The sequence below is a fragment of the Gallus gallus genome, chromosome 3, assembly GCF_016699485.2.
Source record: "Gallus gallus isolate bGalGal1 chromosome 3, bGalGal1.mat.broiler.GRCg7b, whole genome shotgun sequence".
Lineage (NCBI taxonomy): Eukaryota > Metazoa > Chordata > Aves > Galliformes > Phasianidae > Gallus > Gallus gallus.
The window spans coordinates 55493011-55510940 of NC_052534.1; the positions used below are offsets into that span (position 1 = coordinate 55493011).

Below are 17930 nucleotides of genomic sequence, written 5' to 3' on the forward strand. Positions count from 1 at the left end.
TTTGCATATGCTGCTCTTTTCAGTTACAAAATGAATGTAGAAACCTGAGTAGGAGTGGGAGCAGGGAACTGGGGGAGAATATCCAGAGGCAACTGAACACGATTTTTAGAAGAAGCCTGATGTTAAGGCTTCTAATCTATGTAGTATTGATCGTGTTGTTGTAATATTCATCTGAGTACATAAGAGAGGAAAAGCTGATGGGGAGAAGATTTTAATACCTGTAGATATAGCTGGATTAGAACAGTTATTTTCACTGCTCTTATGAATATGAGCTACTTATGGTGCAGTGTGGTTAAGATAATAAACTAGAAATATGGTCGAGTATTCATTATCTATGAAAAGTGAAGTGTTAATAACAATCAAACTTTTCTGGAAAAATTGTTATGAGCTCTAAAGCTTGCCTCACTGCTTCTATTTTTTATTTTTATTTTTTATTTTTTCCACTTTCCAGCATTTATTCACTCAGGTACCAGACTTCAGAAGATAAATTGTAATTATTAAGGGAAAATGTCTCTAGGCTGGTATTTTTGCTTGACTTTTGTTTCTTAATGACTAGACTTACATAAAGACAGCTGTAGAGGTCTGCTTTTCCAGCAAACAGATTTCTTTCAATTTTTTGATGCAGAGTGAATCAAATGAAATTTATTACCTGTATATTTTCATGATTGTGTTTCTAGTAGCTTACTTTATACCTCTGTGAAGCTTTCAAAACAGTTCTAATGATCTGTTCCACATATGTCATGTTTAAGGGGAGTAACAATGGATGTGGGTATGACCAAATTTGAGACGAAGACTAAAGTAATTACTCTGATGGATGCTCCAGGCCACAAAGACTTCATTCCAAATATGATCACAGGAGCTGCACAGGTAGAGATGGTTTAAAATTCCTTTTCTGATAGCATTATTTACAACTTTTTTCATTAAATTGGCCTTCTTCTTAAAAAGTTTAAGATGAAATGGAATTATTGATGATGCTAAAATATCTTACAAGTTTTCTAAACTTTAGATGGAGTATATGTTAAAGGCAGCTTTTTTTTTGGTAAGCTAACTTTTTCGAAGAGTGTTATTAGGGAAGTAGTTTTGACTACTGTGTCATTTATCTACTCAAGAATCTCTGTGAACTTAGTTTTGTAGGTAAAGATTTTTAAGTGGTTTTGAGCTCAAAGAAAAAGTTTAGTTAGGCCAGCAAAAAGCATTTATGCGTTTCATAAATTTCATAACATATGACTAAGCATAGATGAGGGTTCATGTGCAATGCATCTGCTTTACTCAGTGGGAGCTTTGTGTGGACTGCGTGACTCTATGGCTTTGGGAGCAGTAGGTAAAATCCAAAAGCAGTGGGCACTACCACTGAATTTGGTGCGATACCTCCCATTCTTATGCAGGCTAGTTAGTTAATTTATGTCAGTTAAATAGGGGAGAATAATATGTTGTTAAATGCAATAGAACGTGTGATTTTTTTCCACTTGAAAATGCACCTTTTTTTTTTTTTTAATAGTAGAACTGATTGATTCAATTACAGGAGTTGAAGTGTTGTGACACATACTGTGTAGAGGTTTGTGTTTTGTGCATTGCATTATTACAACCTGAAATACGAATTTTATGATCGCAGTAAGAATGGATACTGTTACTATGGTTTTATAGAGAGAGTAACTCTGCTATGGGAAAGCTGTTTGCCCCAAATCATGTTCTAGCTCTGTAGCAGAGGCTGGGAAAGAATTCAGGTATTGTGACTCAGTGGTTAGGCTACAGGAAAGGTAGGTTCTCTAAGTGTGGTGTAGGGCATGTATAGTTACTTATACGGTGGGGCATACATTGCAGGAAGATCAGGATTTTTGTAACCAGAATTACTTCTTTAGTTTTAAAACACTAAAAAATGTCGACTCAACCACACTATTTTCTATTCAATTTTGATTTAAAATGCTTTGTCACCTTTGAAAAAAGTAATGCAAACAGCAAGTGTTAAGATATAACTTGCAGACCTACCAGCAGTTGCCTCAGTTCAGCAGAAGACAAGGCTTGCCAGCTAAGGCTTGATGCATTTGTGTTCCCTCGGGACTGGGAGGGGCAATTGTATTCTGAAGCCTATTAAGAAGATCACTGAAACTACAAGCTTTTGATGCCCAAGTAGCCTGAGCAGAGAAGAAATGGGTTGAAGAAAGCGAGTCTGGCCCTGATGCCTTCATATCAGGGGAAATTCTGTTAGTGTGAATCCCCAACTGTTGTTGCAGAAAATGCAAATGAGCCTTATCAGGACCAGGATCTGGCCTTAAATACGTAGTTAGCTTTTTTTTCTGTATAACTTTAAAAGAAATTAAAGAAAATAAATAGAAGATACATTTTTCTGTAGGGAGACATCTACCACAGTGCACTTCTGAGGCTCAGAGCTGTGGGGAAATTCATCCCTCTCCCTTTCATCATTCTCACGCATGCACGGCCTCCCTGTGTGAGGTGTGGGGAATTTGCACCTTGGGTCAGTGGGAGAGGTATTTGGAACTAGAGCACCATGATGCTGGCTTTGTTTCTTCTGGTACCCTGAAGCTTGCATGTGTAAAGAATATGAAATAGCACGTCTCTTCTCTCTTTCTGTTGTGTAACTGGCTGTTACTTCTGAAAGTAGGGAAAGTTGTTTTTTGATTGCTTTCATTACCTGATTTTTTTTAATGGGCATGTTTTATAGCAACATGTAAGGTTGACAGCAAATTCTGTCTTTTTTCCTTGTGCTGGCTTTTCTACAGTGCTGTAGACTGTGGAATAACTATTTGTTTTTAATGTCATGGCAGAGAGTTTGATAAAATATGTAGTAGACTACTTGGTCTTTTCCAGTTTCCGAGTCCGGCATGCTCCTTTGTGCTGAATCGATTGTGAAACATCAATGTGCAACATGCAGCAGTTGTCTCTGGTTGAATAATGCTTTCATTAGTTGAGGTCTGTTCAACAAAGTTGGTGCTTTGAAGAAGACAGGTTCCTCAGCCAAGTGTTGGCTTGTGTTTAACATGAAATAGCGGTGAATGACATGAGGTGATGTAATGCCACGATACCTCAGTGAAATGGGCATAAAGCAGATAAAATGAACAGTTTCAGTTGCGTTTGAAGCACGTCAGTATTCATTCTCTGTAAAGTGCACTTGTGTGGGCTATTGCTGATAGACATGTTTAGTCAGATTATTACCATCTCATAAACAGTTTTAATTGTTTGGGATTTTTTGTTTGCTTTTGTTTTTATAATCCAGGCTGATGTGGCTATTTTGGTTGTGGATGCCAGCAGAGGAGAATTTGAAGCAGGATTTGAGACAGGTGGACAAACTCGAGAACATGGATTATTAGTGCGCTCTCTTGGAGTCACGCAGTTAGCTGTTGCAGTCAATAAAATGGACCAGGTACTTGCTTAACTTTCTCAGTTAAATGAAGGGGTTTCACCTAAGACTGTGGATCATAAATTTAAGGATCAATATTATGAAACTAAAAAAAAAAATTGCTTCTTTCTTTGATTTTCAGCCCTTAGTCTTTTATTTAGGGTATACACTACTTTTCTATTTGAGTATATTTTCAAAGCACACTAGAGAGATAATTTAGGTGTTAAAATGAGTAGAGGTGTGAAAATTTGGACTAAGGTACTAATCCAGTGGCATCTGTAAGGGCATCGTGGTAGTCAGTCAGGTCAAGTCCAAGAGCTTTATTTAAATCTATAAAGTGTGTTACATATTACTTGTTGTATTTTCGATTATTGCTGTGATATATGATCTTCATGAATCTAAATTTTGTGTGAATATTTAAAAAAAAAAAAGGCAAAGCAGAAAAAAAAAAAGGAATGAGATGCTGTTCAGGGACTAATCAAACTAGAGCAGCATGCAAATTAGGTTATGTGTTGACTGTAGTCATTATTTGTTAATGTGTTTGTTTGCTCTTATGTATTCAACTATTAACCCACCTGGAAATCTTGTATTTTCAACATCTGCAGGTGCTGTATGTGAGAAGCCCAATTGGTACTACAGACATAATGAGATGCAACTGTTGTTTAAGGTGCTAGAGGTCTGCAATTCACTATCACAATCTGTTTCTATTTTAGGTCAATTGGCAACAAGAAAGATTCCAGGAAATTACCAGTAAGCTTGGCCAGTTTCTTAAACAAGCTGGCTTCAAGGTAACATAGACTTCTGAGGCCTTCATTTCTTTGTTCAGGCATTTGGATAGGATGAGTGGTTGTTATGGTCAGGTTATTTTATATCTCTTTTTTTGCTGGTCATATGTGCACTTATACTGTAGATTCCTTTTCTTACTGCTGGAGTGTTCTCTGACTCTTACTTAAGGTTAATCAGTTCTTTAATACTCTTTCTGTCATCATCTTTTCTTAGGTCTGTTGAATCTTTGGGGCACTTGTCTTGTTTAATAGTCTCTTGGAATTGTTTTTTAAAAGCAGAGTAGACCAAGGATTGCTGACATGTTCAGTGCTATATGAACTACAGTATAATATTCAAGCAGGTCTCGGCAAGGATTATGAACTGAAAAAAATGCTCTATTTGCCATTGTCAATTCTATTTCTCACGTTTCCTCAGTTCAAGCTACTATCTATTTGAACTGGTTGCAGCCTTCCTGAAATTGTTATGTGTGGAGCAGCAGCTCAGATTAAAGCGTGCCTGTCTGATACGGAGTTGGAGTTTGTTACCTGAAATCAGTTTCTAGTTGTTAATGTTGTTATCTTAACTCCTTGCTGGAGCACTGTGACTAGGAAAGATAAACAGAAAGGAAATGGATTTACCAAGTAACTTGCCTTCTCCAGGGGAAATACAAAATATAGCTTAGAGGTGTAAGATTGAAAAATGCACCCTTTGCTTTTGCTAGAAGGGGCTTTTTAACAATGTCTAATGAACTTCTGTTTATTTTCACAATTAGGAATCTGATGTGGCTTATATTCCAACAAGTGGTCTTGGTGGTGAAAATCTAGTCACAAGAAGTCAGTCCAGTGACCTCACAAAATGGTATCAAGGGAAGTGTTTGTTAGAGCAAATTGGTGAGTGCGGTTTTTCTCAGTTAGAAACAAATATGTCTCAGTCTTGTGCATGTCAAACTATTTCTTTTGGGGAAGATGTGGGACAAAGTCTTTGGAATGCAATATGGTTGATTTGTTCCCAAGTGAGAAGTTGTTGAGAGAGTTTTTTAAATACGGATATTCTAAAAGGTCTTACCAACTTTTTTTTGCAGATTCTTTCAAGCCACCGCAAAGATCAGTGGACAAACCATTTAGATTGTGTGTTGCTGATGTTTTTAAAGGTTGGTTGCTTTTCTAATGTTTTCACCAGAATGACACCGTTATTTAACACTACTGTTGAAAAGAGATGTAAAAATAGGTGTTAAGATAGGAGCTTTATGTCTATCAGTAGGTTTGAACAGGAATAGTAATTTAAGTACTGTTCTTTTTGGAATTTTAGACATCATCACTGAAGGAGAAACACACTGGAAAAAAATTGAGGAAGAATCTAGGTGACTTCCTAACTAGTTATATAATGAGTTGATGGTTCTGTGGGATGCTGTCTGGGAGCCTTTCTTTTCCAAACTGATCTTTGTTCCCTAGAATACTACTTCTCTGACTTTGCAAGTGCAATTTCTAGGCCTTTCACCTTTCTGTCCTTGATTTAATTTAAATTAAAAAAAAGAAAAAAAGTGTGACTTCTTTCTCTTATGTTCATTTTTTTTTATTTTCATATAAAGCCTGGAGACGGAGTAGAAGAAAGGGGGTGGCTTGGTGAAGCTTTATAGCTAACCAAGGATAAACTGAAAGGCTCCAAGCTGCTCTTTAGCACTAGTATAAATATGCACAGCCAGTAACTGTAACCAGTTTTTTTTTTGCCATGGCCTGAAGAAAATAGAGTGCTGTGAGCAGCTAAGATTTTCGTGATAAGCTTGATATTTTCTTAGCTAAACGTATTTACATTTAGAAATAATTTATAAAATTCTTAAAAATAAGGTTTATAACACATCTAATTTGAAACTCTCAGCAGGTTCCTTCAGAAATGTTGCAAACCAAATGACAGCATGGAATAATCTTTTAAATACCTGTAAACACGTATTATTTAGATCAGTATTTTAAAAGAAATTTGAATTTAGGTACAGGCTGTGTGTAGGGGAAATATGAACAAACCAGGTTGAAATACTGACTGTGATTGGAAAAATCTATTCTGAGGTTCTGATTTGGGTCGTTGAGAAAATACTACTTGTTACGAATGCCCTGGGATAGCTTGCATAGCATGCTGTAGCCATAATACAGAATCAAGGAATCACAGCATGGCCCGGGTTGGAAGGGATCTCAAGGATCATGAGGCTCCAACACCCCGCCACAGGCAGGGCCACCAACCTCCACATTTAATACTAGACCAGGCTGCCCAGGGCCCCATCCAACCTGGCCTTGAACACCCCCAGGGACGGGGCATCCACAGCCTCTCTGGGCAACCTGCTCCAGTACTTAAATACTGAAACACGGCGTGAGAATTTGCCCTATTGCATTACCACAAATTTCATATTTAAGGCTTTCGCTATACTTAGTTTCAATTTATGAGCTGTGGGAAAGTTTTTTGGAATTATTGATTGAGATCTTTCAAAATAATATTTTTTGTTGCAATAATCATTTTTGTGTTGAGTGATGTTTCACAAAATGAACAATTTAGATTGAATCTGCTCTCTGGAAGAAAGCTTGATTTTTGCTAAAGTAAGCAAACCAACAATGGTTTTGGAAAGAAACTCAATTTACAAATACAGGGTTCATTGATGAATGTGGCCTTTTAGGTGCTTTTTAGGTTGTGGGTTTTTTTTTTAAATGTGTGATATCAGAACTTAATTAACTTGGATGCCATTAGAGGAAGTAACTGCAGATACCACTACAGAAGCAAAAGTTATTCTCAGCTCTATTCCTACGTGCATGCATATGCAGGAGAAGCAGTCCTGCTTCTCCTGCACTGTGAACTGAGCAGAACTGTGTAAAAAGTGAGAGCGGTGAGTTCACTCTTATGCAGCTTGGAAATCCCCTTTCTTTATTGAGGTTGTAATGCGTATGCTTCATCTACCTCTGCCTGATTTTAGTTACTGTCCTCCATAGACCTCCTAATGTTCTCTCCAGGCAAGCTATCTCCTAACAAGAGCTGTCTGGAAATACATTTGCCTTCACTGCAGCATCAGTCTTCACTGAGCCCATTACAGGGTATGACTTGACTGACGAGAAAAGCATTGACTGCCAAGAGGCCCAATTCTGTGGATGGTAACCATGACCTGACAGAACCTAACCAGCATGGTGTGTAGAAATCAAGCCTGTTTTTATAGCCCAATTCTGTCCACCACTATGAATTCTTGTACTTGCACTGATCTCATGGGGATGTGAGGGAATTTGGCACTTTTCAGAAAGAAGTCAGCATGTGTGAGGCTTCAAACACCATGCTGGTCTACCAAGCCAGAGCAGGTGACATAGTGAAAGAACTGTTTTTTGATTATGCTTGGAGATGGCTGGGAACCAGGAACCAGTTCATGATTGTGGTTGTCTGTGTGTGCTTACAGAGCTAGTTTTAGGTTCTTTTTGGTACAGTATTGAGATAACTTATGTACCATGATATGTGCATATTTTTCTAGCAGCTATCTACTTCTCCAGGTTTCTATTCTTTTGACATCCTATGTCATCTGTTAACTGACTGCGTTCATCTTGTTTGCCAGAATGAGTAAAGGGGAGATTAGCTCACAGACATGCTGGTAATAATTTTCCAGCTAGGTAGGTGGAAACATTCATCAATAACAGTTATGAATGCAAAAAGAAGTGTTGGAAGTATAAGACTCAAGATTAACATGGTAGAAAAAATACTAATGTGTTTTCTGATTACTGCCTTCTGGTATTCACCAAAATGTATATTTGTTGTTTGCGTTGTCTATGTAGAATCAGTTCAGATGATTCTTTTAAAATATATCCATAAGCATTTGCTGTGGTAGGGAGCCATTTCTTAAGGTGTGCGTTTGCAAATGTACATGTGTGGCACCTCTTTTAAAAGTAATTGATGGATTGTTCAAGTAATGAGCAGGGTATCAGTTGGGGATGTGGGCACTGAAGAATGAGAACAAATTGCATATCTTCTACTTAGAAATACTTAGGTCATCTGCAGTTATAAGAACTCCTCATGTTAAATAGGACCAAATCATTTATTGATTTTTCTAGGAGTAAATGAAATATGCAAACGGAGCATGTAGAGCTCTGACTCAGTTAAACAGTAAATGGCATAGGAAGTTGCACCTGTGTGCATGAAAATTGTTATGACTGCGGTATATTTTTTATCTGTAATTAGAAAATCATGAATTAAATAAAATCCCTAGAAATGAAGGGGCTTAATCTAATATTGCAAAACTAAAAAGTATTTCTTCGTGCTTCTACAGTTGTTTAAAGAAGGATATTTCTCCTTAGTTCTGAAAAACATAAGATCTAGAGGTTTTGAATTGAACGTTTCATTTTCACAATGATGCACAGCTGGCTGTCTTGCAAGTACTGAACTCTCTACTGGGGAAAAAGTCTTCATGATATTACAGACTTATCTGTGTGTTTCTGAAGGGCTAACTTGTGATGGGAAATTGACCTTATGAAGTTGTTTCAAATTATTACTGTGTTTATTGCAGACCAAGGATCAGGATTCTGTGTGACTGGAAAAATAGAAGCTGGCTATATTCAAGTTGGAGAACGACTTCTGGCAATGCCTCCCAATGAAACTTGCACTGCAAAAGGTACAGTCTTCAGAAGTGTGTTTACTTTCAGGTCAATACTGGGCTAGAAACAGTTACTGAAATGGTAACAGACTGTCAAACTGATACTAACTGTCAAACATAAAATGTGAAAGCATAAAACGAATTTCTTTAGATGTGACTGTATCTGTATAAATATGTCTGTGAAGGGTATGTGAAATCTTACATGTTTTTTTTTTTTTGCCTTTTTTTTTTGCCATATCAGATATTCCAAGTGTCATGGCCTCATGACTTTGTTTTATGAATTATCTATTAAAAAAGAATCTTCTGAATTGCAACAATATATATACTTTTAAAAAAAAGCAGCACGAGAATCATTAATATTCTTTGCTGATTGCTGTACAATGTAACTGCTGTTAGAAAGTTTGAGGATGTTAAACAAAATTAAACTTATGGTTAAGATGTGAAAAAGCTTGAGAATTATGTCTGTGCTGTTTGCTCATGAGATTTATCACTGATCCTTTCATTAATATACAAATATTCAGGATGTAGTCATCCTGAGCACCGACAAAATACAAGAAAATTGGATTTAATCTTGAATACATTTTATCTCTGAAAGGAGGAATTACTAAGTCAAGACGTTGAACATTTAGCTGTTTTAGTTTCCTGTCCTTGAAGCAGGATTGTTGAGCATACACCAAGTAGTTAAAAATTATGACTTTAAAATAAATCAGTAAGATTCAGTATCTAACTATTTAATCTGAATTCAGCAACATGTCAGTATGACTGTCCTGCTCTGTTCCAAAACCAGCTTGTTTGGTCTTACTTTGAGAGGCTCTTCAGTGTGTATGTTTGTACTGTTGTACACACATTGTTAGCAATGCTCAAGAACATTACAATAACATGGATGACAATGGATGATGAACTGCTATAGTCAATCCTTTGTTTTGAGAGTGAGGGAAGAGGCAGGGAAAAATGTTTTTTAGTCACATTTGGTTTGAGAATACCCAATCCTATATACGGTTCTACGGTTCTCTTATGTAATGTCTCTCATATGTCTGAAACATTGGTGAAAATTGAGAGTTCATTAATCATGGAAACAGAGAATGGCTTGGGTTGGAAGGGTCCTTAAAGACCACCCAGTTCCAGCCTCCTGCTGTGGGCTGCCACCCACCAGCTCAGGCTGTCCAGGGCTCCACCTGACCTGGCCTTGAGTGCTTCCAGGGATGGGGCACCCACAGCTTCTCTGGGCAGCAGTGCCAGTGCCTCACCACCCTCTGGGTAAAGAATCTCTTCCTAACACCTAATCTGAATGTATTATTTACATTTAATGTGAAGAAAAGATTATGTAATTCACTATATTAACTGTATGTAGTGTGCACAATAGAATATGAGTCTTTCATTTTCAAGAGGCTAAAGTTATTTAATCATTCTGTGAGAATGGCACATGTATAGGTGATAATTATAAAACTGTTTAAAAAGCAGTACTTAAGATGCTTGTAGCTGAATGATACTTTCTGACATGGCTTTGACAAATGGTTTGAGAACTGATTTGCAAATATATAAACACAGTCTGAAGTGAAATAGAAGTAGATCCTATAAATGTATGCAGTAATTATAGAAAGTGTTTTTTTCCTGAGAAATATCATTCTTGGCGTCTACCGGGAAGTTCAGAATTTTAAGTCGTGGAAAAATTAGTCTGATACTCACCTACTTAGCAGGATAACTTGTAAGGCATTTAGAATACATGAAGATAGGAATAAAATTGCTTCTAATGGTGCTTTCTAATAGATGCGATGTTGTGAACGAAAGGCATCTGTTACGCTTTTTTATGAAAGAGTCAGCAAACCCGCTTAAGGTAAATGAAAGTTGACATAGTACCATTAAAGTATATGAAAGATGCGGTCTAGGGTGTGCATGTGCCTCAAAGGATGGGTGGGGCAGACACGGAGATTTTCAGTACTACGGCATTTTCAGGACTGCGTCATCTGCGCTATGTGACAAGTGCCAGGGCCTCTCTTATGGCTTATATAAAGCCATGTTATTGTGCAGGGTGGGGTTAGAGAATAGTGAGTCCTTACCAAGAGGGGAAAAAAAAAGCTTCCTCAGTGTTCTCAGTTAAAAAGCTTTTACTCTCAACCCATTCATACTGAAAATTGATGAGTAATGGTTGATGAAGCACAAATGGACCAAACAGAGGTGTTTGTTTGTAACTCAGAACCTAGGTACTTCACTGTGTGGTTCTGTTCTTACTCATTTCCAGGAATCACACTTCACGATGAACCGGTTGATTGGGCTGCAGCAGGAGATCACGTTAGTCTCACTTTGACCGGCATGGATATCATCAAAATCAAGTGAGCAGAACTGAGTTTCAGTCTAAGTAACGGTTTGTTTTTAATGAAAAGCTTTATAACTATTACACTTAACAATCAGCGGTTTACTTGAAGAATGATGTGGCTACCAGGATATTTAAAACCGAAGTGATGCCTATCACCTGGCTCGCATGTACAAACGTTGGAAACATCTGCTTTAAGTACAACGGCAGCCTCAGAAGAATACTGTTAGCTGTTGTGTTTCGTGCTGACACTAGCAACCTTCAAAGCTTTTTTCCTCAAGACTTGTCCTTAGATATCTTAATTACTGAATTAAGTGAATTCTTTCTGCTAAATGACAGAAGAGATTTTTTTGAAGACCTTGTCCAAGTTACTCCAAACAACTGCCACTGCATACCGATAAGTAAAGCTGGATAAGTGAAATTGATGTTGAACTTCTTGTTCAACATGTTCAGTCACTTTATCTCATGGCAGATGCTTTGCTGACCCTTTATATTTTTTTTCTTCTGACGTATTCAAGGAGACAGAGCAAATGGCTTTGTGTCTATTTCAGTATACAGGTTTTGTGCTGAGCATTAGCCTCAAGCTTTTAGGGAAGTAGCAATTGTTATTCAAGCTGGATAATTGGATCCGTAGTCTGTACAGCTTTATTAGATTGAAATTGGACTCCAGGCGTGAACTTTCCAAACTACAGCTTGGAAAATGCCTTGCCTTGATAGTTTTGCAAATTTATGCTATGATTCTAAAGAAAAAAGCACATTTCTCTGGTATGTAGTTACTAAATGGAGAATAAAATTTACTTACTGAATGAAGGCTTGATGCAATTCTTCGCTTTGATGTCATTTCTCTTCTGGAGATGTACTAGATTCATCAAGAAAGGGAGGGGGTGCAGGTTTTAAGTCATCTTGGTTTTGGTGAAATTTGGTTACTTCTTATGTGTAGGTTTAATCACACAGTTCACTCGTTTTGATCATGATTTTCTGGGTGGGATTAACTTTCATTTTAGATGTCTAAAATTAGCTGCTCGAAAAAGCTGTCTAGTCTACCTTAATGACGTGTAACGAGCATCAGCTTTCTCGTGACTCAGTTTATTATAAGAAGAGCTTTTTGGATGTAAGCGCTCCTGGGAGAGTTTTGAGAGTCCTGATCACTATGTTAATCTGTCCACAAATTAGTTAAATTACAGCAGCGCTGCTGTTTTGGATTCCCGCAGTATTTTGTGCTGTTGATTTGGAACGATCTCTGAATGAAAGTCTAATTCTTCAAAGTACCTACACACAGGAAACGATGACATTTTTAGAAACTGATTAGTAGTGGATGTAATTGTTCATTGAACTAGACAGATCTCATCATGCATATCCATAGAGCAGCATAGATATCGTATAGAAATTACTTGGGTTTTAGGTTTTAATAAGATATACCTGATTATTTTTTTTTTCTCTCCTGGCTGTTATTAAAATGTTGTCGTCTTTGCTTTGCGTGTCTTAAGCATGCTTTTTTTCAGAATGGCAATTAAAGTTTTTATGTCATATCTATGACATATCATATTATACGTATGTGTTTAAAAAAAGAATTTTTGTTCTCCTTTTTTGTAGTGTTGGCTGTGTATTTTGTGATCCCAAGGAACCTGTTAAAGTTTGCACTCGATTCAGAGCTCGGATTCTCATCTTCAATATTGAGATTCCAGTCACCAAAGGATTCCCTGTAAGTCTCTCTGAAAGTTATTTTCATTGCGAGTTGCTCAGGGCTTTTCCTTTCCGTATGCTTTCTCATGTCTCTAATGTAAGGAGTCATTTAGTATCCAGAAGTGTTTCCCTCCCTCCAAAGGAAACTGATTCTGCTGCAGCTCGAAGAGGGTGTAAGATGCTACTGTGGCTGCTTGTGCACCTTGCTGACGTCTCATGCCTAGCTGGGCCATTTCGGAGAATGTGTTCCAGCATGGAGTCAGGCTGGGCTGTTCTTTTGAAAGTCTGTACCCTGTTAGGAATATAATGATGCACTTGGTTGTAAGATACCTTGAAAACAACAACAACAAAAAAATGGTTAATACTACAGAATTACATAGACATGGCACAAACTAAACACTTAAGAATGAAAAATGTATTTGTAACTAAAGAATACATGAACTTTTTGTTATATTGGCAGAGATCACAAAGCTTAGGAAATAAAAATGGTTACTGAATGTGAAGTGAGAGAAGTTTTACACGCATTTGTTTAAAAACAAATCAATCTTAAAAGAGTTAAGTGTTTTTGAGTACTAACACCTAGGATTTCTGATTATTTTATAAGATTCAATAACAGAAAACTATATTTTAGGTACTTTTACACTATCAAACAGTAAGTGAACCTGCTACTATTAGAAGATTGTTGAGTGTCCTGCACAAAAGCACTGGTGAAGTGACAAAGAAAAAACCTAAGTAAGTGTTCTGAATACTTAATGATAATGTAAGAAAACGGGCTGAGCTTAAGCTAAAGTGTGATTTATCAAGCAAGCTCTATTTTGAAGCAATAACATGTATAAGGACATAAAAAAATGCTTTCATTATTTTAGCTGGTTTCATTCATAGATTTCACAGTGCTTTATGAATTAAAAAATTGTTTCCACTTAATGAGCACCAAGCACCTGAGAAGTAAAATGACTTGCATAAGGTCAGTTGCAGAATTGAGAGTGAATCCCAAATCACTAATGTGCTTAAAAGGTAAATCTATTTAATCTATTTTTTTGCATTATCTCATTTCTTCCTGAAATGGGTGTAATTATGGCAGTGGGTTACTGTGAATTCTGCTACACAGTTGATCAGAATCAAACAGAACCTTCCCATACAAGTTAACCTATAGGAATGTCCCTCTTGTTATTTGAAAGCTGTATTTGGATAGAGGTGTTATTTGGCAAACAAATAATTAAAACAGTCATTTTCCAGAAATGGCGTGACTGAGACTTACTGAAAGGTAATGGGAAGAAAACTCATGGCATCTGTAGAGTAACGGATGGCTCCTAAGTTACTGGGACTTAGGTTTGAAACAAGACTGATTTGTTAGATGTAAAAGCCAGGTGTTAATGGGATAATTCATTTGTAAACAATTTCCCGGATATTGTGGTGGATGCCCTTCTCTGGAAGTTTTTAAGGAAAAGTCAGATGCCTTTTAAAAAGCTGTACTCCAGGTAAATGAGTTTGCAGTCTGGTGCCTTGGGTTACTTTAAATCAAGCTTGCTCATCACACTTTGGGCTTTATAAGTTTATTTTTTCCAATTACTCACTGTTCTATTTTCCATTTATATATTTATAACATTTGTATTATTTTTCTGCTTATTTACTTCCAGGTTCCTGAGTAAAGGACAGAATGCTTTAATAGAACTAGAAACTCAAAGGCCAGTTGCTGTAGAGTTGTATAAAGATTTTAAAGAGCTTGGGAGGTTTATGTTACGCTACGGTGGTTCCACTATTGCTGCAGGAGTTATCACAGAGGTATGTGGAATTTCTACACTGTAGAAGGATGGTGGTGACTTTCATATAGCATTTGGTTTTTATGTTTGATTTTATTCATTTTAGCATAAAAAAGGGAATTTATTTTACTGAAAAGGAGATAATGCTTTAGCAAGCTGCAAGGAAAACGCTGACTTTTGAAATTTGTACATTTTGTCCCCTCTCACCAGCTAAAAATAACTTCGTTTTTAGTATTGGTCTTTCTGAAACTTAATTGACTGTATAAATATACTGGAAATAGCTTTTATTTTAAAATTAGAATAATAGATTTTTAAATAAGAAGTATTGGCCATTTTTACTATGGCTAGTTTGTGTCTCCTATCTTAGTCTATTAGCATTGAAGGTAGTGGTATGTTACTGTTCTTAACAATGCCTATAGATTTTTTTCAATCAAGTGTAAGTGAAGCCATGGGTCTAAATATAAATGCTTTATTTTCTGTTAAGAGCAAAAAATACAAATGGCCCTTTATCTGGCATTTTAAAAGTATTGCTGTGATCTTTGACTTAGAATTTAAGCTCTAATTCTAGACCTGAGGGAGAGGAATTCAGAAATCTTAACAAAGTTATGGTACTGAGACTTGAAGCTGAGTGGCTTAATGTCAAAACTTGTAATTAGAGCTTGAGAATTTCTGGCTTCTCTCTGGTCTACTAAAGGCTCTGTGAACTATGATCCTTTAATGCTATATGGTTGTAAATGGGATCCAGATTTACGGCTTTGATCTTACACCTATTTTTTGTTTAAATGTAACTTGAAGTGAGTGATGCTGTTTAGATCTGTGGTATCCAGTATTTGTAGAATTGGCAACTACTAAAGTCTTTGTTCTTTAAGTATTACTGTTTTAGTCCTTGTAGTCTTTTTCCAGAGAATTTCAGAGCAAAAGGAGTCATTTTTTGTTTTCCATGGGTAATCACGTTGGAAAAAGCTGTGATCATTTTACAGTTAATACTTCATTTTTCACCGTTTTTTTCTATTCACTTTGATTTTTAGATTAAAGAATGACAGCGGTGCCTGGACTTCCATAATCCCACCAAAATGCAATCAGATATCCAAACTTCTGTTTAAGAATCCAGTTACTTCAGCTGAAGGAACAAGTGCAATTTACTGGGGGGGAAGAAGGTGGTCACAAAAGTTAGTTTGAATTAGACTTCTGAGGGAACCTTTCATCAGTCTCTCCCACTGCAGAACAAGATGCCAACTGACAAGAAATTGCTGATGTTGCACTCACTGATCAGAAGAGTCCAAGTACTGCTCCATGTGGAATTTACCCGTTAAAGAGCCTGATGGAAAAATATTAGAAAGTTGAATTAGGGGGGGGAAAACAGTGATGAATCATCATGAAGCAAACTCCTTCTAGACATAAATTGTTTACATATTTTCTTTGATCTGCTTTTTTTGCTGCACATTAATTCAGTAAAGTAACTTTATTGGTCTAATATATTTTGAGGTTTGAGTTGAATGCATATTCAGGGTAAAACAAGCTATTTACTTTGGGTTCAAGAGAATGGCATGTAGTGCTGTACCAGGATTTTTTTTCCTGTTCCTAAATTTATTTAAAGAAAAAAAGAAAGTTTCTTTTGCTGTGTCGTAGAAGTTGTGCCAACTCTGGCTAATTTTATTTTTTAAAATGTAAGAATAATAAAATAACTTAGAGCATAATTTTTGACTCTTTGCTCTTTTTGTTATTTAAACACTTCTAAGTTATTATAAATTTTTCCTTGCTTTCTGTAATTCATAACTTTGTCTAAACGTACAAATGTAAAATGCAAAACGGACACGTGACTTCTCCATTCTGTGAAAATAATTTGCTTTCATATGTTGCTCCTTGATGCACCTACTGTGCACAAGGATCTCTTTGATGCGGTGTTCTTCTGAACAAAAGCTGGCAGATTAATCTTGGGACGTGTTCATGAAGCCAGATTGTTTTGCTTACTGAAGCCTGTAGCTGACTTTTCAGGAAGAGGGTAGGTGGAACCATCCAGCTAAAGAGAGTTCTGTAGGGTCGGGTCCATCTGCCATCTCCAGAATGGAGAACAGACATGCTTTACTACAGCTTGTTTACTGGGAGCTGTGAGTAGTCTTTAAGTACTCATAGAATGATACTCTGAGCTGTGTACAAGTGCAGCATGGGGAGAACTCCAGTTTGATTATAATGTGGAGGAGGAGCTGAAATACTCCAAAGCATCAGCCACTTAGTTTCACTCAAATAAAGCTGTGCCTTGCATATTAAAAGCAAAAAAAAAAAAAACCCTATGATTGTTATTTTGTTTGAAGGTTGAGGGAAGTGGGCTTGTTTAGCTTGGAGAAGAGAAGGCTCTGGGGAGACCTCATTGTGGCCTTCCAGTATTTGAAAGGAGTGTATAAACTGGAGGGGGAACAGCTGCTTACAAGGGTGGATAGTGATGGGACAAGGGGAAATGGTCTTAAACTGAGACAGGGGAGGTTTAGGTTAGATATTAGGAGGAAGTTTTTCACGCAGAGGTTGGTGATGCACTGGAACAGTTGCCCAAGGAGGTTGTGGATGCCCCATCCCTGGAGGCATTGAAGGCCAGCCTGGTCTAGTGGTTGGCGACCCCGCACACAGCAAGGGGGTTGAAACTAGGTGATCACTGTGGTCCTTTTCAACCCAGACCATTGTATAATTCTATGATTTGTGCTGGTCCATACCTACTCTACCCACAGAAATGAAAGGTAGCCTTCTTCGCACTTTCATGCTTTAGCCCCAGTTCAGAAGGTACAGGCACTTGACCATATATGAAAGGTTGTACTGCTGACTGCATGTGTACTTGTAGAAGTGTAAACGATGCTTTATGTGGAAATGAATTATGTCAAATCATTTGAGTGAATGTACCTGAAAACTGTTAACTACCAGAACGGAAGGTATGATTTAACATTATTTGATAGGTCTTCTCATAGTCTTGAATCTGCTTTTAAATATGTACCAGTTTCAACATGCTAGATGTGAAGGTTTTGCTGCATTTGCAGGATTTCAGAAGTTCGTTCTGCCAAAATCCTGTTTTGAGCTTGGTCCACCTGAAGTTGTGTTCAAAGCTAGACAATGCTAAGGTTGATTTTTATATCAGGGGCTAAGTTACCGCAGGCAGAAGAATGTGTGTTAAAACTGAAGACTTTGGTAAATTCCTTGCTCCTTGTGGACAAGGAAGTGCGATATGGAATGATAACCCTGTGCTGACCTTTCCCACACACAGTTGCCGTAAGTTTTGAGACTCAGTATTCTTTGACTGTGGAAAAGTTATGATATACTTTCCCAGTGCGTAGCTTGGGAGAACCAGTGACATGGCCTAACCCAGTTTCAACATAATGTGCTGTTTTTTGGTGCCGATGTGGACTGTGCCCAGAGGCTCTAGTTGTTTGATGAATAAATGGCCTCTTATTGGGCAACGAAGCTGTA

At 37.2% G+C, this 17930-nt stretch overlaps 1 protein-coding gene across 4 annotated transcripts in view; it reads left to right on the top strand.

Moving 5' to 3' along the window:
- Positions 1-16177, top strand: part of HBS1L (HBS1 like translational GTPase) — a 65190-nt gene extending 49013 nt beyond the window's left edge. For all 4 annotated transcript variants that reach the window (XM_001234090.7, XM_015284167.4, XM_046939184.1 and 1 more), the window contains 11 exons: positions 750-867; positions 3233-3379; positions 4069-4143; positions 4893-5010; positions 5202-5270; positions 8640-8744; positions 10966-11056; positions 12631-12739; positions 13352-13452; positions 14358-14502; positions 15509-16177. In XM_001234090.7, coding sequence (XP_001234091.3) covers positions 750-867; positions 3233-3379; positions 4069-4143; positions 4893-5010; positions 5202-5270; positions 8640-8744; positions 10966-11056; positions 12631-12739; positions 13352-13452; positions 14358-14502; positions 15509-15520 — 1090 coding nt within the window. In that variant the 3' untranslated portion in view covers positions 15521-16177. The remainder of the gene's footprint in view (positions 1-749; positions 868-3232; positions 3380-4068; positions 4144-4892; positions 5011-5201; positions 5271-8639; positions 8745-10965; positions 11057-12630; positions 12740-13351; positions 13453-14357; positions 14503-15508) is intronic.
- Positions 16178-17930: the final 1753 nt, after the last annotated feature.